The sequence below is a fragment of the Balaenoptera physalus genome (assembly GCF_965194825.1).
Source record: "Balaenoptera physalus genome assembly, chromosome: 12".
NCBI classification, from domain to species: Eukaryota; Metazoa; Chordata; class Mammalia; order Artiodactyla; family Balaenopteridae; genus Balaenoptera; species Balaenoptera physalus.
In genome coordinates this window covers 56,778,134-56,800,526 of record NC_138897.1, presented here as the reverse complement: position 1 = coordinate 56,800,526, position 22,393 = coordinate 56,778,134, and the positions used below count along the sequence as shown (strand labels likewise).

General features: G+C 44.3%; 1 protein-coding gene across 2 annotated transcripts in view; it reads right to left on the bottom strand.

Moving 5' to 3' along the window:
- NPC1 (NPC intracellular cholesterol transporter 1) overlaps positions 1–22,393 on the bottom strand; it is a 48,795-nt gene that overhangs the window by 20,001 nt on the left and 6,401 nt on the right. The window contains exons 2-9 of one of the 2 annotated variants that reach the window (XM_082418595.1): positions 17,821–17,943; positions 16,790–16,896; positions 14,669–14,844; positions 6,577–6,744; positions 5,759–6,008; positions 3,894–3,967; positions 2,938–3,308; positions 1,265–1,491 (exon numbers count right to left, since the gene is read on the bottom strand). In XM_082418595.1, the coding sequence (XP_082274721.1) occupies positions 1,265–1,491; positions 2,938–3,308; positions 3,894–3,967; positions 5,759–6,008; positions 6,577–6,744; positions 14,669–14,844; positions 16,790–16,896; positions 17,821–17,943 (1,496 nt within the window). The remainder of the gene's footprint in view (positions 1–1,264; positions 1,492–2,937; positions 3,309–3,893; positions 3,968–5,758; positions 6,009–6,576; positions 6,745–14,668; positions 14,845–16,789; positions 16,897–17,820; positions 17,944–22,393) is intronic. The other variant, XM_082418596.1, reaches the window with a different exon arrangement.

Here is a 22,393-nt window from a genome sequence, read left to right as displayed (position 1 = left end):
CTCACGGTGGTGTTTCCACACCTGTGTGAACCACGCTCCCCTCGGGCAAAACAGAGAGAAAATAACATTTTTCTTTAAATATTAAAGTTAAATAATACTGAACCTTTTTTTCCAATTGCCCGTGGCTGCCCTGTACCACCTGTCCTTCGGAGAACACGGCTTTGGGTACATGGGCTACACTTATTGTTTCACGGGCTTGTGTTTATAGATGTGACATCCTGAAGAGAGTAAACACAGCCCAACCACCTAGAGTCACTCATATTCCAGTAACAAAAACAGATGGAACCTAAGGTCACCAAACCAGGCCAGAAGCCAGAGCAGTTGGCTGTCAAGATGTGGTTAATTGAGCAGCACGTTCCAAGGTGACAAGGAATAATTTCTCTGCTTGCATAATGAAGAAACAGCCACAGTGGTGGGCCGATTGGCTGAACAACTGTCTCTGGGCCAGATCAGGCCAAGGTACATGGCATCCAGGGACGGCAGACGCAAGCCGCAAGCCGCTCCTCCTGCCGCGGGACAGGCCTAAAGATCACCTCACAGGTCACCAAGCACGGCTTCTCCGTGTCTAATTCAAACCATACACGCACCCTGCCCAGCCAGTCGAGCCTCCGAGGGGAAGCAGCTTCAGTGCCTTCCAATCTAACTGCACTCTAATCCAGCCCCCACTCCTCGAGGGGATGCTGCACGTTTTAAAAACTCAGTATCAGGAAATAAATTTATATTTGAAAGACAAGAAAAAGCACTCCAGGCTTCTATTTTTGCACTATTTAACCAGCTCAGGAATGCCTGGGGCGGTGTGGTAGATGCAACTATGTGTTATCAATCCAGGCGGGAGTCAGGGGCTGAGCGGTACCTGCCATTCCTCAATGACACACCACGAACGCCCCGCCCCAGGGCCTTTGAACCTGCTGCCCGTCTACGCGGAACACCCCCACCCCACCCCCCAACCCCAATTCTCCCAGGCCTCCGTCTTCCCTTCTGCTGAGCAGGTCTCCGCTGCACCGAGAGCGGCACACCCCCTGCACTCCCCGCCCTCACCCAGCTTCCTTTCCCCACGGCATCGCCTCGACCTGGCACCATCTCAACCCGGCGTCAGGGCCAGCGGCTACTGTTCACCCTCTGCCTCCCTTCATTAGAACGAAGGCTTCGCCGGGAGGATCCCGCCGTTTATCCCTGCTGGGGCTCCAGTACCTACAACGGCATGTGGTCACAGCAGGGGCTTCAATGTTGGAGGAATGAAGGAAGGACTGTCCCCGCCACGTACCTAACGCAGTACAGGAAGTGTGTGTGGTAATCCGCGTACACAAAGAAGTAGTCTCCTACTTTGTGGTCCAGCACGGAATGGCTGTTCTGGAAGTAATTTAACACGCTCATGATGGTGCAGTGCTTGTTATATGGTGAGAGGGGGGCCAAGCAGATGTCCTGGAGTGTCACAGTCTCGTTGTTGTAAGATGCAGTAATGTTCTCGATGGCTGTTTGTAAGTCAAGAACCTGAAGGATGATTTTTAAAATAAACAAACCCAGAAATGTATCAGTTTTCCCTCAGAGGTTGACTAACCATTATCACCTGGAGGGGTCAGAAGGTTAAAGAGTATTTGGGGAAAATCCTTCCTAAGACAGGGAAGGCTGAGACACACGATGGTAAAAAAAAAGAAAAAAAAAAATTTTTTTTTTTAAACGTATTTTTGGTGACTTCCCTGGCGGTCCAGTGGGTAAGACTTCACTTTCCAATGCAGGGGGTGAGGGTTCAATCCCTGGTTGGGGAGCTAAGATCCCACATGCCTCACAGCCAAAAAACCAAAACAAAACAGAAGCAATACTGTAACAAATTCAATAAAGACTTTAAAAATGGTCCACGTCAAAAAAAAAACAATTAAAACAAACAAACAAACAAACATATTTTTGCTGAGGAACAGCAAACTGGGATGGAGACCCCACCTAGAGGCACCCAGAGAGAGGAGGGGGCACCACGACAGATCAGATCCCAGCGCAGGACACACGAACATCTGCCCTCCCACCCTTCTCCACAGGGACCAACGAGGCCACAGAGGGGAGCCTGGGGTCATCTGCCTGATCTTCCTGACACTCCCTGCCCTCACCAACAAATACCACCTTGCTCCATACTATGGTTATTTATGTATATTCTCGTACTTTCTAATAGACAATATATTCCAGGAGGTAAATGACAACATTTGCACCTTTTGCAACAAGCTGGGAAAAAGCAACAGACAGTCATTGGGTGGAAAAAAGATCCTACTAAAGTCTTGAGAATATTTTGATGTTTTTTCAAGCTATCAAGACTTTCTGTAGGGCAAGAGCAATGTTTAAAGGAAAAACCATGCAACTGTGCAACTGTTCATTAAAAAATAAGTGGATGCAGTTTATTTACAGATAAGCATGATAAGGGAGAACGGGCAGGTTTAAAAGCCTTTGTAAGAGCACGGGATGGATCTCATTCCAAATGCACCTCCCACCAAATGCAGGCAGGGAGCCCACATTCAGGCAACACTAAGTTCATTCCTGCAGGTGGGACCAGCAGTGATCCAGCAGCTCCTTCCTAGGTCCCCAGGACAGCATAAGAGGCTTTTTATCCCTTTGGGTCCTGGTGTATTACTTTTTAATTATCACGGGAAAAAAAATCCATAAGTTCCTAAGGTGAATTATAAATATATTCTGTTTCAAAAGAGAAGTGCTCATCTCAATTTCAAGCAAGACCTACTGTATGAAATAAATACCAAAGCGGTCTACAGTAAATTTGTCATTAAATTCAACAGCTATCACTTTTTTGAAAAGTAAGTGAAAAGCGCCTTTACTTTTATCATTAAGGTTTACAAGATAAACCACCACGCTCAGCCCCAAACCCACATCAAGTAAACTGGTCAAAAACTGACAAAGTGCCATGTCCCCCGGAATTGATTTCTGCAAAGAGCACATTACCTGGTGCAAAATGTCTAGGGCAAGTGGAGGCCCAAAGGGCACATCGGCTCCAGAGGGGACGGGACTGTACGTGTGCGGCTGTGTGAGGGGGGCTTGGATGATCAGCTGCTCGGTGCGGAAGAAAGGTCCGAAGTGTGTGTCGAAGTACTCCTTCTCCTGGCGCGCCTGGCTGCCGGGCGCAGACCACAGGTCCACCGGGTCTGTCGTGACCTGCACAAACACCAGGCCCGAAGAACAGGCGGCGATGAAGGCCACGGAGAAGAACACGATGCAGCCGGGGTGTCGGACGCAGAACGAGCCCCACTGTGAGAAGAGCCGCTGTAGACGGGCCTCGAAGGTGGCACCCAGAGAGTCACAGCAGGACGGCCCCCCTGGGAGAGCGGGAGAGGAAGAGAGGGGGTTAAGGAGGTTAAGAGCCAAGCCATTCCTGAAAGTCGGAACGGGGAGCGCATCAGCTACCACTGCCCATAGTGGGACTCGCGCCCACACAGGACACACCGGGACGTGCACAGGACGATCCCCACCACCCCCCTCCCCAGCTACCTGTCTGCTCTGGAAGCAGCCCTGCTCACCTGCCCACACCTATCCCCACCCCTAGAGGAACGGAGCTCACACACAAGCCTCGGAAAAGCAAAGTGCTCTCAGCACTCTGTCCAGAGCAGTTCCCTCCAACCTTTCCTGCTACCCCGGCTCTCAGCCTGCCACGCTGGTGCCTCCACAGCTCTCATCCCAGGCCAGGATCATTCTACTGCTATTATTAACTGCGTGGCTCTGATCTGCCACCCTGACCAGGTTGTTAGTGCCACAAAGGCAAGGACCCTGTCTCCATCACAGCCGTGTCCTCGGCACGAGCCCAGGGCCTCTCCTGGAACAGGAATATCAACGTTTGTTAAGGAAATGAACACTCTCGTGCCAACATGGTCCCAACCCTTTTAGTTAAGTACCAACGTGCCTACCTTTGTCACTGGCATTTACAGAGAAAGCAATATTGCCATCAATGGGGGTGTACTCGGAGACAAAATACCGTTTTCTGGAAAATAAAAGCATGCAAGTTGTGTTCGTGGACCTCGGCACAGTGAGGCTGTTCTTCTGACATTCCCACACGAGCTTCCCCGTTGAAAGCTCACTTCCTCATCCTGTTTGCTTCCTCCCTAATTGGTGCCTGCCTCCCCTTAAGTTCTCTTGCTCTGGGTCTCTCCGCTCGTCAGTCTCAGGGGAAAATTTACGAGAGTATTAAAAAAACAAATTAATAAAGGATAATTTCACCTTGTAGCCCTCATTTACATTTAAAAGTTTTAGCTTCTTTAAAAACACAGTAAACACTATATTGCAGGAGCAATGAGCGCATCTAGTGGCTAGATCTTGGTTTCTAAGCACCATTCTCCAATGAAAGGAACCAGGACTCCTTGCAGAAGAGGATGCTTCTAGGGCTGGAGCAGGGAAAATAAGAGAACATCTTGTGATTCCAGAAAATAAGAACAAGCTTGAGAATTGGAGGGGGTGGGGGGGGGCATGCTTAAAAAAACATAGGAGCCACCAGAAGATGCTCCCAGTGGTCAAAACTGGGAAAATTTGAGCAATAAGATAAATGATGATACTGAACAGAGACCACAGAATTTTTTTTAAAAGTCCATGATGTAAACATAACTGAATAAATAAATAAGTAGAGGAGAAGGGGTAACTCTGTACAGAGCAAGCCCAGTTAGTAAGTGGAGAAGGAACAAGGCAAATACAAAGTCACCAGCAGGCAAACACCACAGGAAATAAGTGTTGAAGACAAGATCCACGGATGGATGCTAAAATCAGTGGGCGACAGTTTGAGGAGAAACAAGGTAGTAACACAGTCTCAACATACCTCCTCTAAGATATTTATCAACTCCAAAGGGAGAAACAGTAACTTCACTATTACCCTAGTGGAGAAACCCAGCAGACACCTTCTTAACCAAGCGATCGAGGCTAACCTCACCAGTGATGAGACGTATTGACATCATAAGCCCTTGATATGATACATTGAGAAAGACAAGTCACTTCTGTGATATTGTCAAAAAACACCTAACCTCAACCTAATCACAAGAAAATATCAGATAAAGCCAAACTGGGGCACATTTTACAAAATAACTGACCGGCACTCATCAAAAGTGTCAAGGCCATAAGAGAAAAGGAAAGATGAGAAACTGTCACAGATTGGAGGAGGTGAATAAAACAAAAAGTGAATGTGACATGGGATCCTGAAACAGAAAAAGGGTGTTAAGAGAAAAAACTGGTGAAACTTGAAAAAAGACTGTGGTTTAGCCAACAACAGTATATCAATGTTATTTTCATGGTTTTGATTAAATTATATCCCATGGGTGATGTGCGTTGTAACACTAGAGGAAGCCGGTAGAGGATATAAATAAACTCTATTTTTTTTTTTAAACTCTATTATTTTTGTACCCTTTTGGTGAGTCTAAAATTATTTCAAAATAAAAAGCTTTAAAAAAATGTGTTGTCCTAAGTCAAGACGCAGATATCTAAAAGGACTACAGTATTGCATTTGAAAGGATCTGAATCAGATTTGGCTCATGAGACTTTCTGGTAAAGAATGGCTGCTTTAAATCACACGCCATTTTGAATAAATCAATGAAACTGACTTCAAATGTTTCAAGGGCTAAATAGGCTTTTGACTATTGACTAGTTGCAGGACATAAGCAATTCATGGAATGGTATTCATGCAGATATTTGTTTCCTATTCTAATGAACCAAAGTCTACCGAGCGAAAGCTAGAAGTGCCACTTGGGTAATTTTGCTCTTCTTGTCCTGGAGGGGAAACAAAACGGATTACCTGTAGCACCACACGGCAAAGAATGCACCAAAAAACACGAGCAGGAATGCCATGTAGGTGCTCCACATGATGACGTACATGGCATCCAGACCCAGGATTCTCCAGGGAACAGGAAGGGCTGGGGGCTGGGGCTTGGGCCCACAGACAATCAAGCAGTCCTGGCAGCTGCAGGGCCCCATGACCTCATCCACGGACTCGTCACAGCCCTTGGTGGCATTGTTCATGGGCTCCATCCCATGGGCTGGAAGATCTGTGGGAAGGATTGTGTTGAGTGAGAATCTCCGTTAAAAAAAAGCAAACACTACAAGGCTTGTATTAAATTATATTTAAACCCAATGATAAGCACACTGAAAGAAGTAACACAAATGGAAGAATAAAAAGGACTGGAGGTTTCTGGGTGATCAAGTTATGTTTTGCTGCTTAGTCCTGTAAAATTTTAAGTTAACCTCAATAACTCTGGGCATAGGGTTTGTCACCGAGATCCAAGTCTACCACATTCCACGGTAAACCTTCAATCAAGCTTTACCTCCACTGAGGAGCTAGTCTAACGCTATGGCAGAGCTTTTGAAAAAACTTTTTAAAAAACAGCTTACTCCTTCAATTCTGTAGCAACACCTGAAGGCAATTCTTCTATCTCCACTCCCATGCCCAGCCCCTAACCAACCAGGGGCAGGATAAATGCTCTAGTTACCTCTCGCGCTGGAGGAAACTCTGGGACCTAGTGATCTGAATTTATCTTCCTACTGCAGGTTAAGGTTCCTGGGCTTTAAAAAAAATCCTAAGTACAATACACTAAACGTGGAGGTCTTCATCCCCACCTGAAAAGATGGGCGTGATGGTGAAAGGCGCCTGGCCGTTGTCCTTGTTGAACATGTACTCGATCCAGTTGGTGGCGTTGCAGGCTTCGGCCTCCTTCCCGCACAGCAGCCCCAGGGCTTTCTCGTTACTCGAGGGGGCCTCCACGTCCTTGCAGGCATTGTACATGGCTGGCAGGGGAGTAAGGGAAAAGACTGAAGCCGCGCTGCTTTAATTCACCAGATGAGATCTTACCGGAGGCCTCTCACGTGTGACCTTGGAAATCCAGACACCCTGCAAGCGGGAGCCGCGGGCTGGGACTCGGGACAGTAAACACTAAGGGCGGGAACGGAGGTCACCTCTGAAACCGGCTTGTCACCCTACAAGTAACATCAGGCCAGATTCCAAGCAACTTAAAAGTCAAAGACAGGAAAGGCTTACGTCATCCCAGTATCACCCCCAGTGCATGCGACAGCATCCTGAAGGCCGAGCAAGGAGAAGCTAAGGACCTCAGTGCCTGTTCAGCCAGCAAAGCTGGTTCCAGGAAACTACAGCTGGAGAATGATGGCACTTCCAGGGTAAAAATTGGTTTCAGGACAGACTTCACATGTGAATGACCCTAATACCACTCTCTTTTTGGGTTTTATTTTAGTATGCATAAAGACAACACACGAAATAAGAATGTCAATGACATTTTGCACATAAGGAAGCAGTGGTAATGGGTCCTATCTTAATATTCAATTACCAGTCCCTGCTTGTTAGAAACTTACCAGGACCTTCTTCCCCTAAACTTCAAGGAGATACTTATAAATTCATTGTGTTTTACCCTCACTCTTGAAAGACAATTTAGCTAGAGCGATAGTAGCTTCTTTAGAACTATGATAATTCCATTGCCTTCGGGCCTCTATCATTGCTGGTTAGAAAATCTCCAACTGTCATTCTTTTGAAGTGATTTCTATCTTTTCTCTACTTGCTTTGAAGTGATTTCTATCTTTTCTCTACTTGATATTTGTCTTTGGAATTTTATAGTTTTTATAAGCTATATTTAGGTATGGATTCCTTTTTTAAATAGCTTTATTGAGATAATTCACATACCATACAATTCACCAATCTAAAGTTAAAATCTAATGGCTTTCAGCATATTCATAGATATGTGCAATCACCACCACAGTCAATTTTAAAACACTTTCATCACCTTAAAAAAAGAAACCTGGTGGGGCTTCCCTGGTGGCACAGTGGTTGGGAGTCTGCCTGCCAGTGCAGGGGACACGGGTTCGAGCCCTGGTCTGGGAAGATCCCACATGCCGCGGAGCAACTGGGCCCGTGAGCCACAATTACTGAGCCTGCGTGTCTGGAGCCTGCGCTCCGCAACAAGAGACGCCGCGATAGTGAGAGGCCCGCGCACCGCGATGAAGAGTGGCCCCCGCTTGCCGCAACTAGAGAAAGCCCTCGCACAGAAACGAAGACCCAGCACAGCCATAAAGAAAGAAAGAAATAAAGAACTGATTCAAGGACTTTAAAAAAAAAAAAGAAACCTGGTATCTTTAACTAATGCTCCCTTATCTCCCCATCCCCTCAAGCCCTAAGCAACCATTCATCTACTTTTGTCTCTATAGATTTGCCTATTTTGGACATTTCATATAAATGTAATCATATAATATATAGTCTTTTGACTGGCTTCTACCACTTAGCATGATGTTTTCAAGGTCCATCCATGTTGCAGCATGGATCCATATTTCATTCCGTTTTACGGTCAAATAATATTGCGTCGTATGGATGTACCACATTTTGTTTATCTATGCATCAGTTGATGGATATCTTCGTTGTTTCCACCTATTATGAACATATGTTTTCATTTCTCTTGTGAGTGGAACTGCTGGCTCATACGGTAACTCTATGTTTAATTGTTTCAGGAACTGCCAGACTGTTTCCCAAAGTGACTGCACCATTTTACATCCCCACTAGCAGTGTATGAAGGTTCTAATTTCTCTACATCCCCGTCAACATTTGTTATCTTTCTGATTCTAGCCACCCTAGTAGGTGTGAAGCGGTACCTCACTGTGGTTTTGATTTGCATTTCCTTGATGACTAATGATCTCAAGAACCTTTTCATGAGCTTATTGACCATTTGTATAACATCTTGGAGAAATGTTTACTCAGATCGTTTGCCCATTTTTAAATTGGGTTATCTACTTATTGAGTTGTTAGAAGTCTTTGTATATTCTAGATACAAATCCTTTATTAAATACATGATTTGCAAATACTGTTTTCACCTCTTTTTGATGGTGTTCTTCGAAGCACAAGTTTTTTATTTTGATCAAGTCCAAGATATCTATTTCTTCCTTTTGTTTGCTCATGTTTTTGCTGTCATATCTAAGAATTCATTGCCAAATCTGAGGTCATGAAGATTTATCCTGATTTTTTTCTTTTTTTTTTTTAATTTTTAATCCTGATGTTTTCTTCTAAGAATTTTGTAGTTTTAGCTCTTACATTTAGGTCTTTGATCCATTTTAAGTTTTTAAATGCAATTTTTAAAGGTTACACTCCATTTACAGTTATTGCAAAATATTGGCTATATTCCTCATGTTGTACAGTACATCTTTGAGCCTATCTTATACCCAATATTTTGTACCTCCCACTCCCCCAGGTTTACACGCCACCCCCCCACCCCTCGCCACTGGTAACCACTAGTTTGTTCTCTATATCTGAGTCTCCTTCTTTTTTGCTATAGTCACTAGTTTGTTGTATTTTTTAGATCCCACATATATAAGTGAGATCATACAGTATTTAGTTTTGTCTGTCTGACTTATTTCACTTAGCATAATGCATCCATGTTGTTGCAAACATTTTAAGTTAATTTTTGTATATGGTGTGAGGTAAGGGTACAACTTTGTTCTTTTCCATGTGGCTATCCAGTTGTCCAAGACCACTTGTTGCAGACTATTCTTTCCCCCATTGAATGGTCTTGACACCCTTGTCAAAAATCAGATGACCATAGATGTATGGGATTATTGTCAATTGTCTCATTTCTTTGTATGTCTATCCTTATACCAGTACCATACCATCTTGTTTTCCACTGGTTGGTAGTAAATTTTGAAACTGGGAAGTGTGATTCCTACTATTTTGTTCTTCTTTTTTAGGATTGTTTTGGCTATTCTGGGTCCCCTGTAATTTCATGTGAATTTAAAAATCAGCCTGTCCATTTCTACAAAGAAGTCAGTTGGGATTCTGATAGGGATTGCACTGGCTCTGGAGATCAATTTGGGGTGTACTGCCATCTTATAACAATATTAAGTCTTTGATCCATGAACACAAGATGCCTTTCCATTTATAAAGATCCTCTTTAATTTCTTTTAATAATGTTCTTTAGCTTTTAGAGTATGTTTCACACTTTTTTTGTTAAATTTATTCCTAAGTATTTTATTCTTTTTGATACTATTGTAAATGGAATTTTTTTTAAATTTTCACTTTCAGATTGTCCATTTCAAGTGTATAGAAATACAACTGATTTATATATATATTCTCTCCTTTTTTTTTTTTTTTTTTGGCTACGCCATGCAGTATGTGGGATCTTAGTTCTGCAACCAGGGATGAAACCCACGCCCCCTGCAGTAGAAACAAGGAGTCTTAACCACTGGACTGCCAGGTAAGCCCCTATTCTATTTCTTCTTAATTTATCTGGTTTAAGGATTCATTTTCTTTTCCTAAGTCTGAAGATTCATCTCTCATCCATTCTGGAAAATCCCCAGCCATTATCCTTTTGCTTACTGTCTCTCCCTAGCTCTCTTACCCCCATATGTCACTTTTAATGATTTCCAGAACTTTATATCTCTATGCTGTTTTCTGAGTAATTCCCTCATATCTTCCAGCTAACCATTTGGTTTTCAGGTTTTAATTTTATCAAATATTTCAAGGATACGGAAAATATGGAGAATATGATTCTCATGTACTTGCCACCCACCTCTACCGATCTTACTATTTTACAACATTTGCCTCAACATTAACAAAAACGCATTATAGATATAGCTGAAGCTCCCTCACTATCCCTTCCTATGGGCATCCCCCCTTCCCCAAGGTAATCACAACCCCCCTTCCCCAAGGTAATCACAATCCTGAGTTTGATGTTTATTTCTCCCATGCACATTTGTGTACTTTTATGATATATTGTATCCATAAATATGTAGTACTGTTTAATATAAACATACTACATATGTTCTGTTACTTACTTTCAGTCAGTATTTTTAAGTGTCATTCACGTGACTGACACAATCCTAATTCACCCATTTTAACATAACAGACTATGACTATGCTCCAGTACACTGATCTGTTCTCCTCTTAATTAGCATTTAGTGTCTCCAAAGTTTTTTTAAAATGGCCTTTATTTTTTAGAGCAGTTTTAGGTTCACAGTAAAACTGAGCAGAGAGCACAGAGGGTTCCCATATAACCACTGCCTCTACACAAGCACAACCTCCCCACTATCAGCAGCACCAGAGTTGTGCATCTGTTACAAATGATGAATCTACATTGACATATTCGCCCAAAGTCCACAGTTTATGTTACGGTTGACTCTAGGTACTGTACATTCTTTAGAGTTTTGGCAAACATATAATGACACACATCCACCATTATAGTATCAACTATTAGTTTTACTGCCCTAATAATCCCTGTGCTTCACCTATTCGTCTCTCCCTGCCCCCAACCCCTGGCAACCACTGATCTTTTTACGGTCTCCATAGTTTTGCCTTTTCCAAAGTGTCACAGAGTTGGAATCACACAGTATGTAGTCTTTTCAGGTTGGCTTCTTTCACTTAGTAACATGCATTTAAGGTTCCTCCATGTCTCTCCATGGCTGGATAGCTTGTTTCTTTTCAGTGCTGAATAATATTCTGTTGTCTGGAGGTACCACGGTTTCTCCATTCACCTACTGCAAGACATTATTGGTTGCTTCCAAGTTTGGCAGTTACGCATAAAGCTGCTACAAACATCCACGTATGGGTTTTCACGTGGATATGCACTTTCAACTCTCTTGGGTGAAAACCAAGGAGCATGATTACTAGAATGTGTGGTAAGAATGTTTTTCAGTATACATATAACTGGTTCACTTTGTTATACAGCAGAAACTAACACAACACTGTAAAGCAATTATACTCCAATAAAGATGTTAAAAAAAGAGTATTTTTCATTTTCTAAGAAGTTGCCAAATTGTGTTCCAAAGTGGCTGTACCATTTTGCATTCCCAGCAGCAATGAATGAGAGTTCCCATGGCTCCACATCCTCGCTAGCATTTGGGGGTGTCAGGGTTTTGGATTTTGGCCATTCTAATAGGTGTGTAGTGGTATCTCGTTGTTTTTTTTGTGGCTGCATTGGGTCTTTGTTGCTGTGTGCAGCACAGTTGCGGCGAACGGGGGCTACTCTTCGTTGCGGTGCGCAGGCTTCTCTTGTTGCAGAGCATGGGCTCTAGGCGCGCCAGCTTCAGTAGTTGCAGCACATGGCTCAGCAGCTGCAGCACACGGGCCCTAGAGCATGTGGGTTTCAGCAGTTGTGGCACGCAGGCTCTAGAGCACAGGCTCGGTAATTGCGGTACATGGGCTTAGTTGCCCCAAGGCATGTGGGATCTTCCCGGACCAGGGATTGAACCCGTGTCCCCCGCATTGGCAGGCGGATTCTTAACCACTGTGCCACCAGGGAAGTCCCTCGTTGTTGTTTTAATTTAGAATTCCCTAATGACATATGATGTTGAACATCTTTTCATATGCTTATCTGCTATTCATGTATCTTCTTTGGTAAGGTGTCTGTTCAGGTCTTTTGTCCACTTTTCAATCAGGTTGTTCACTTCCTTATCGTTGAGTTTTAAGAAGTCTTCCTATATTTTGGGTAACAGTCCTTCATGAGATTATGTCTTTTGCAAATATTTTCTCCCCGTCTGTGCTTGTCTTCTCATTCTCTTGATGTCTCCAATTTTTCATGATCACAGAAATGCTATAATGAGCGTTTTTATATGGTTCTCCCTCCTTACATGCATTAAGAGTTTCTCTAAGGTAGGCACCTCTAAGTGGAATTTCTGCAGTGAGGGTATATTTATCTTCAAGTTTACCAGGTATTGCAAAACTATTTTTCAAATGGTTTTCAAACACTCACACCAAGTTACAGTTACCAGTGGAGTAGTATATTAGCATTCCTCTGCCTCTACATCCTCACCAATATTTCGAATTGACCAATTTTTACATCTGTGCCAATCTGATATGTGAAATGGTAGCTCACTGTTTTAATCTGCATTTCACTGATTGCTACAGATGCTAATTATCTGTATTGATAAATCCTTTCACTTCTGGTTTCTGCTTCTCCTCTCTTGTCTAGAATCCTTTCTTACCTTAAAGTCATAAAGACATTCTATATTTACTTCTAAAAATTTCCAAGACTAGGATTTTCACTTTGTTAATCAAAAATAAAAATTAGATGAATAATTAATTTCTCACTCCATTTATCAACTAGCCCACTCTTTCCCTTAATGATTTGTAACAACACACCTGTTATATATCCACTGTCCACATGGATGGTTCTGTTTCTACACAGAATGATCTCTCTTCATCCTGTCAGGCTGTCTTTTACGTCACATCTTTTGGTACATTTATTCCTAGGTACCCTACTTTTTGTTGCTTTTGTGAATGGGATCTTTTTTTTTTTTTTTTTTAATTTTTTTTTTTTAAATTTATTTATTTTTATGGCTGTGTTGGGTCTTCGCTTCTGTGCGAGGGCCCTCTCCAGCTGTGGCAAGCGGGGGGCCACTCTTCATTGCAGTGCGCGGGCCTCTCACTATCGCGGCCTCTCGTTGCGGAGCACAGGCTCCAGACGCGCAGGCTCAGCAATTGTGGCTCACGGGCCCAGCCGCTCCGCGGCATGTGGGATCTTCCCAGACCCGGGTTCGAACCCGTGTCCCCTGCATTGGCAGGCAGACTCCCAACCACTGCGCCACCAGGGAAGCCCCTGGGATCTTTTTTTTAGTAAGTTTTTTTGTTACGTTTTTAACTGATCATTATAATTAAATTTATATGTTGCTCTTATAGTCAACAACTTTGATGAATTATTTTCTTATTTTATTTATTGTTTTTGGGCACATTCTTTATTCAGCTGCATCTAATCTTTTAATCCACTTAAATGATTATTTCTTTTTTTTTTTTTAATTTTTGGCTGCATTGGGTCATCGTTGCAGAACGCGGGCTTTTCTCTAGTTGTGGCGAGCGGGGGCTACTCTTCGTTGCAGTGCATGGGCTTCTCATTGCAGTGGCTTCTCTTGTTGCGGAGCACAGGCTCTAGGCACGCAGGCTTCAGTAATTGTGGCACACAGGCTCAGTAGTTGTGGCGCGCAGCTCTAGAGCGCAGGCCCAGTAGTTGTGGTGCACGGGCTGAGTTGCTCTGTGGCATAAGGGATCTTCCCGGACCAGGGCTCGAACCCGTGTCCCCTGCATTGGCAGGCAGATTCTTAACCACTGCCTGCCTGTTATATATCTTAACCACTGCGCCACCAGGGAAGCCCTATAGTTCTATTTCTAATCTGTTCATTCTTTTCCCTTAGTGTCCTATTCTTTTAGAATTCTTTCATTTCAGTCATTTTCAACAAACATGACATGGTCTTTTTCAGATTGTTCTATGATTTCTAGTTGCTGGGTTACCCTTTCTCCTATGTGTTACACCTGCTTACTTTCCCTTCTCGTGATTTGTTTCTTCATAGTCAAAAATCTCTCCTCTGCCAACTAGTTCTACCTTCCACCCCATCTCCTCAGTCTTGCAGTAATTCATGAAGTTATGCCTTTCATGTCCACTAGAACCAAAGTTCCAATGGTTTCTAAAATGTATAGAAATAAGCTTGCACATACTAAAAATTTCCATGTGGGAACTTATACTTAGGAAGGAGTTAAAGCAAATACTTTAAGGAGATTGTATAAAAGGTTGTAGCTCAAGTCCCAGGATACAAGCAAAGCAACAACTCACATTTCAAGGCCAATGGAACTAAAAACTGTCATTTTCACAGAGTTGACAGGACAACAAAAAGGGACAATTTGATCCACTGTCCTGATACCAAATATAAAAGAGGAATAATTTGAAAGTTTACTTACCATTGGCAAAACTCTCTCCAACATAGTATTGTAATTCTTTAACGTTTGTTTTTGTCTGGTTTGTAACAGGATCAACATAATCTTCCGTTGCTGTAACGTTCAGAAACTGACTTTGTCGAGGGCTACATGTCAGCTCACAAAACAGGTTCACTAGGTTATAAAAACAGGATGGACATCTAAAAGGAAAAGTAAACTACTTTGTATGATTTCACGGATAATAGGGCCAGCAAAAAGATGATTTAAAATAGACAAAGAATGTTTAAAATTTATTGTAAAACGGCAAATGGATTACCATGAGGACATATTAAACCCAGCAATTCCAAACCTAAAACCTCATGTTAAAATAAAGACACCTCTTTAGAAACTGCCCTAATTACTACATTTGTGCTGCCCAGATGTAATTTCAAAAAGAGACAAATGCTCTCTGAATTCTGCACTTTATAATATCAGACATGTTTTCTCTGTCTTGAAGTTAGAAGGACTTAGAAGCATCATGGTGACAATTCTGATTGAGAAGAAAAAAGGGAAAAAATGAGATTTACACATTAGAGTTTTCATCTTATAACCTACGGAAGGGCTCTCTTCTGATCCCCAGATAATCCTAGGCTCTCTCTAAACACAAGAGGATTTCCCCGTGACATGAGAAGATAAAAAGAACAGCAGTGGTGTCCTCTGACTGCATGCATTTCAGAAGCACCCGGGTTTTCATAAGAACCACAACTGTCTGCTGTCTTCCAGGTTCAAAGTTTAAGCTTCTAATGTTGACCAGTTATGTGGCAGAAGACCTCTCCCTCCTCTTTGGTTCACCGTTATCTGCAAAAGCTATTGCTTCATCAGACTTGCATTCTTGCAACAAAACCAATCAAGATTGCTCTCTATTCTGAACCCATCCAGACGACCACATGCGACACAGAACAAGGAAGGTGTGGTCCCAGCCTTCAAAGCCTCTGGTCTAGTGAAGGAGCAGACACCCACGCTGACTTGCTTTCAGGAGTTCCATGCTTTACTGTGACAAACAGGAACGACAATTACACCATTCAAACAGAATTCGCTCTTGGGGTGCACAGTTTTCTACTACTTTCCATAAATTACAAACCTCTTTCCATGTTACTCCATTTAACCTCTGCAATCATCAGTTGGGACAGCTGCATAGTATTCCATATTACCATCTCACTGTTTGCTATCATAAATAAAGCTTTGCTACCTCTGACAACACGGGGGACACTTGGTTATCTTTTGATGTTTACGCCCATAATACCTCACGTAGAGCAGGTGCTAGATAAATGTATTTTGGCTAAATGACAGCTCCAGTCTGGCTACAGCAACATCCACTAGGCTTCCTTCCACAAGATACGCTGGCCTGATTAGAGTCTCCACTTTCTGATCTATTATATTGTTTGCTGTCCTCAGAGAACAATTCACAGATGGTTTTCCACTCTATATTGCCGACTGAAAATCTGAGAAGCAAGGTTTCCTAGTGGACCTGTGCCCTGTCACCTGCAGTGACACCTGCACAGAGAAGCACATGTCCTTCCCAGCCGCCTTCATCAGGGTGCTCAACGTGCTGTTCTAAAGACCACCACCAGTTCGTTCTTCTGCACATTCGAGAACTGCTGGGTAAGCTTACAGAACATGTATTAGGAAGCCAGCCCTTTTCACTGCCCCGGTCACACAGAACACACTGGATGGCAAACTAATTCTGACAAAACCAGCCGACTCTGCCAAAACAAGCTTTGAGCAGTTACCAAAGGCTCTACCGAGGCCTGGGTCACCATAGGAAGAGAGAACCACGCACAAAGCAGGGGAGGGAGGCAATGCAGAGGACTGCACGGAGGAGGGTCTCAGGTCAGAGAAATGGGCAGGACCCCCTCTCCTCCCCACAGCGCGAAGGGGCTCAAGTCTGAAAGGACCCAGACCCCAGTGCAGGTCCCCTTTGGGATGAAGACATATCAGAGAAAAACCAAGTAGCAACTCTGAATGTAAAGAGAGAGAGAACTGAGTCTGATAATTATTACTTTATCAGAAGTTACTGTTTATTTCTGAGAAGTCACAAGATAGCGTTCTTAAAACAAGAACTAACTTTTAAACTCATTTTTCCTGCATGCCTGGCGGTCAACCCACCTGGACAGAAACTGCAGAGGCAGCTGCAGGTTGTCTTTCAGTGTCCGAAGCTGCTGAACATCACAGCAAAGACTGACGTTGCCGAAGAAAAACCCTGGACAGAGTTCCTTTCGGGTGAGAAAGCACGGACATCAGAGGAGCACAGTTAAATAAGGACAAGCATTCCTCAAATATAAGACCATTTTATTCATATCGCCCTTTTTAGGTACACAAGGGTGAGACGCCTATATGCAAAGTGCTTGCAGAATTCTTTTAAAAGGCTATCAGATTTACTGTTTATAACTAGGGATTCACAAAAGTAGAGGCAGTAGAGGCATTTTAATTTTTTTTTTTCTAATTGGGAAGCTCACTTTCCTCCCTTGACAATCATTTTACCTCTTTTTAGGTTATTTGGTTAAGTTTAACCAGAATGCTATTTACTCTTTCCATCAGTCACTCCAGGAAATGTCGAATGCCTTTAATAATTCTGATGAAAGGAGTAGTCCAGATGACCCGCTACCCGTGTCAACTGCAGCCTCTAAGACCAGTCTTTCCACCTGGAGTTTTCCAGTTCTTTTCTAATATCCCTGTGTATCAGGGATGGTGAAAGAGACAACAGGAAACAGATTCCTGGTAGCAGCCAAAGTTCATAGGCTCTTGGTGGAAACCGGAGGAATCACTACAGTGAACAGAGGACAAGGGAGTCACAGCCACTTAGCAGCCTCGTCCACTCAAGTCCTGAAATCTAGGAACAAAAAGAGTTAACTCTGAGTGTATTTTGAAGAAGCTGCTAAAGCAACATCTGAGGTACCAAGATCAGTCCCTAAGTAGTAACCTGATAATGGGAAACTTTATGAGCAAGGTATAGTCAGCCCCCAAAAATTACGCCTCTGGAGTTATGTTATCTTCTTTGTGCTACAGATAAGAGTTTGGGATAAGAAAAGCCCATTCATTTCATCTCTATCCCCACCCCACGGTAATATTTAAGGTATAATTGCAGAGGATCTCTGATTAGCATTTTGTGTTCCCAATGCCCAAGACAACTAACTCACCTGCACCAGGTCATAGCCATCCTCTGGCAACGGCTTTGGTGGCTCAGAATATCTGCAATTGTACCTCTTATCTCCAGATGCAATTCCACACTCTCCATACCAAACACAGGACTGTGAAAATACCTACAAAAGTCAACCCAAAACTCGCTTCATTAGGGCCTCAGGGATAACACAAAGTTCCACAGCAAAGGGCACCCACTCAAGCCCCATTCACAGAAGCTTCCAAGGTTACCTGCAAAGCCAAGTAACAGCAAGAGGCACTGGTTAGTTTAACATTTTGACAAATATTAATTAAAATAGACCAAAATGGACTTGTCAAGTCAGTCAGCGAAGGAGGTAATAGAAATTCCTTATTTACATGATTTCTACTTCCTGCTAGTTTATTTATTAATAAGAGGAAGCTACAGTTCCACATAAGAGTCACTAACAATCAGTGAGGAAGAAAGCAAGATAGTATGTGAGTCTGTGATTACTAAGGCTCTATTTTTGCACATCTGTATAAGGAACTGTGTCAGGTCTAAATAATGAAAGATCGTTTGCGTATCTGTTAAGGTTAATTAATATCAGCACACCATGAGTAACATGAAGAAAAGACGGTAAGGAGGACGAGTAAGAATGAATACCTTGTCCTCGAGATTTAAGTAAAAGGCAAGAAATGTGCTCCCTTTAAGGAAAATCACCTCAGAATCTTAAACATATAAAACCTCTTGTGTAAAGATTTCTCAAGAGCCACTCCTATTCCCCACGTGAGAGTCACACGGCAGTGGGGTTGGGGGGAGGAGGGCACCACGTGACTCATACCATCAGCAAGGCCACCGAGCTCCGCCAAGCTGGCCAGGGTCAGTGACCTTGCAATCAGCTATCATGTAGGGAAACAGGGACTGTCGAGAAGCAACCATGGATCCCAAGATACCTGGTGGAAAAGCCATTTTTTAAAAATCGGCATAGAAGCAAGAGAGTGAATTCCCTCCAGGGGCAGTGGCACGTGGGCCGCACACCGCAAGGAGTTAAGCTGGGCTGTGTTGGTCGCCGGCATCAAGACACAAATCCCACAACAGGCCCTGAAAACATGAAAGGAAAAACAGGCAGGAGGTTGAGGGGTGTTGAGGGGAAATCTAAGGGTCCAAATGACTTGTCTCTGAATTCATTCTTCAGATATTTTAAAACAGAAATTATGACTTACCCCATCTTGTTTCATTAAAAGTCATATGTTTAGGCCACAAGGAAGGGAAATTATACAAATGAGGAAGCAACAAGCATTTAACAACGCCATATCCCAAACCTTTGGCAAGAAGTTGCAAAATTCCATCATTTCTATATAAAAAGATAATTATGTCCTAATTATGTCCATAAACCTAGCGAATCTAGAGAAAGTACTGCTCTTTCCAAAACTCTGGGTTTCCCACTAAAAGGTCATTATCCATCTACTGAAGTTTGAAAAGGCAAATAAGCTAAGGAGGGGTGACAACTGCTTATATTGACCTGTAATTTACATACAAGGGACCCGTCCCTTGGACTCCCCCTCAGAGAATTCTCAACAGACCAACAGGGCAAGCAGGTCCCGGCCAGGGGGCATTCTGGCACGTCACCCACAGGAGTGGCAGGAATCCAGTCATAAAACCGCAACTCTGGCATGACTAACAGGACGGGCATCTGGAGTCTAAGTTCCCCTTCCTCAGCACTTAGCACTCTATGGGAAAATAAAGATGACCCAATGTTGTTTGGTCCCTATTTACAAGATCATCCTTTATAATCTACACCATTTGTTTCAAAGCAAAGTTGTTTCCACCCACCAAGTAGAAGAGATGGGGTTGGGGGGGGGTGGGGAGGAAGGGCTGAGGGTTGAGCTTGAGGGGCGGGAGATCAGGAGCCCTGGGTTCCTCAATAAATGTTGAGCCCGGCTGCACCTGGAGCAGGTAACCTGGCTGAGCAGAGCAGGAGTCTCCCACCTGTGAACTGCACTCATAACCCCGCTTACGTCACAGCTCTGGTGTGAACACTGAATGCGGGAATAAAGGAGGAAGTGCTTAGGAAACTAGAAAGCACCACCACTCAAACGTAAGGAATTATTCTTAATGTCTTCCAACTGTTTTCTCTGGGGCCAGGAAAAAACTGGGCTTGAGTCACTGCTCTTAGGTTTGCTTTCCCAAGTCATCTACCTAAAGAAGCATGAACCGGCGGGGCCCAAAGGTACTCACAGGCCACTCGCTGTGTGCCAGGCACTGTTTTAACTGTTCTTACATATTAACCCAATGAATCCTTACAACAAATGCACGAGGGAAGTTTTTTTTTTTTGGCCACACCACGCGGCATGCGGGATCCTAGTTCCCCGACCAGGGATGGAACCCACACCCCCTGCAGTGGAAGCACAGAGTCTTAACCACTGGACCGCCAGGGAAGTCCTGGGAGGTGCTATTATGCCCAATTTACAGATGAGAAAACAGAGGCAGAGAAGCTAAATAACTTGTCCAATAGCAGCAGAGCCAGGATTCAAACCAGAACATTCTAGTTCCAGAAACAGACTCTCAATAAGATATAATCAACCCTGTAATTAAGGTCCTCCCTCAAGGGGGTCCATCACCCATCCCTTGTGCAGGCCTGTGCACTCACTCACACGGCTGCACATGTGGGGAGGCCTCTTCCCCACCTCGAGTCTCTCTCCCCACCTCCCCTCGGCTCACCTACAGCTGAAACCCGAGCATCTCCTTCAACCGCAGGCCCGGCTGGTGCCAAGCCCCCCTGGAGACCTCTACCACCTGCCCTCCTCCTCATCCACGTGTTCAACCTCATCTCTGTGTTGGTCCCTTCACCTGCTCCTGCCCACGAAGGCTGCTCCATTTCACCCTCCCGCTCAGTCAGACTACCCCCAACTCCTCTCCAGCTGCACCTCCAACCACCTGCTGCACAGCCCAGGTGCTCAAAAGGAAACCAGTCTTTCCTCCATCGCCAGACCCTCTTCATCAGGGGTTCAAGCCCAGGTACCTTTCCCACCAACCTCCCGGGAAGCCTCGCCGGTGCAGCCTCCCTCACCCCTTCCCCCCCGTCCCCTTCCCTGCGAGCCCACAGCCATCCTCTGTCCACCTCATCACCTCCCACCATGTGGTCTGCTCCCATGGGGGTACACCACGCCCACGGCGCCCAGGCACTGGATAAGGGTGCCCCTGTCACCTCAATCCCACAGCAGATCTGTGAGGCTGGCACTAAAGTAACACCATTTCACATATGAGGAAACTGAGGGTTCCACAGGTAAAGCGACCCATCTGAGGCCACATCTGAGAAACAGCAGAGCCAGACCCTGCCCAAGGCCTGGCTGGTTTGGAAGCTGGAGCTCTTACTCCTTACGCTGCACGAGGGTCACTCCTCAGTGGACCACTGACTAGGCCGAGCTCAACTATGCAGCCCGTCAAGAACCTATCTGACATCCGAACAACTGGGGTTTCCAGGCTCCAAAGCGCCACAGCATAGCAGTCGGACTTTATCAACGAAGACAACGGCTCACCTCAAGATCCCTGGAAGATTTCCTGGAACGTCAGGGCAGCACAAGCCGACACCAAGACCAAGGGCACGTCAAGCAATCAAGGGCTCGGGTACAGGCCACGTACTTCCTTCCTCAGGGAAGCAAGGTGTCTGGGTGAAAGCTGCCTTTACTCTGATACAAGAACACCTGGTGCTGACTTCACACCAATGATACTCACCTGGGGAAGGAAGTATCCTGCCCGATACTGAAATAAACCCACCAAGCTGGAGGTCTGCCAGAGCCCAAAGGGCACCAGACTGCATGTGAGCTCAGCTCCAGAGATGGACGGTGGTGGTAGTTGCACAACATGTGATGTACCTAATGTCCCTGAACTGTACTTTAACTTAAAACGGTCGATTTTATGTGTATTTTATCACAAAACATGAGCTCGGATGCCCTTCACCATGTAAGAGAAAAGCCCAGTGGCAAGGACTGCAGAGAGCACATTCTTGGTTATACTGAGATTAAGCAGAGAAGGGTGACTGTCAGTTGAAACACCATGGGTCTGAGTGTCATGCGACACAGCCAGAGTCTCTAATAACAGGTGTTGCCAAAGCTCCACCTGGGGTCGGAGGGGACAAGTCCAAAGAATGATAATTCTCCACAGTTCATCTCATGGGCACCAACCAGTCTTACAGAGCTATTCATGACCACAAGAACTATCTTATTTAAGCATTTAAACATTTAACCGACTCCTAAAATGTTAAATGAGTGTAGACTTTATTTTCCTTAATTACAGAGTACCCACCCATCACAAATATTCAAACATCACAGGTGTATATGAGATAACATTGAAAGCTCCCCCTTACTTCTCCACTGCCACCCCATTCCTCAGATTTAACCAATGCTAACTTATTAGATCTAGGCCTTCCGGGCTTTCAATTCCCTCCCACAGGCAAACCTGTAGAGATGTATCCACGCAAACACACACAAATGCAGTAACTTTTACATAATCTCTACTACCCTCTGTGACTGGCTGTTGACTCTACCTGAACTGCCTGAAACTGTATTTATCGGGGTCCCCAAGGCCAGACTCCAGCCCTTGTCTGCTGTCCC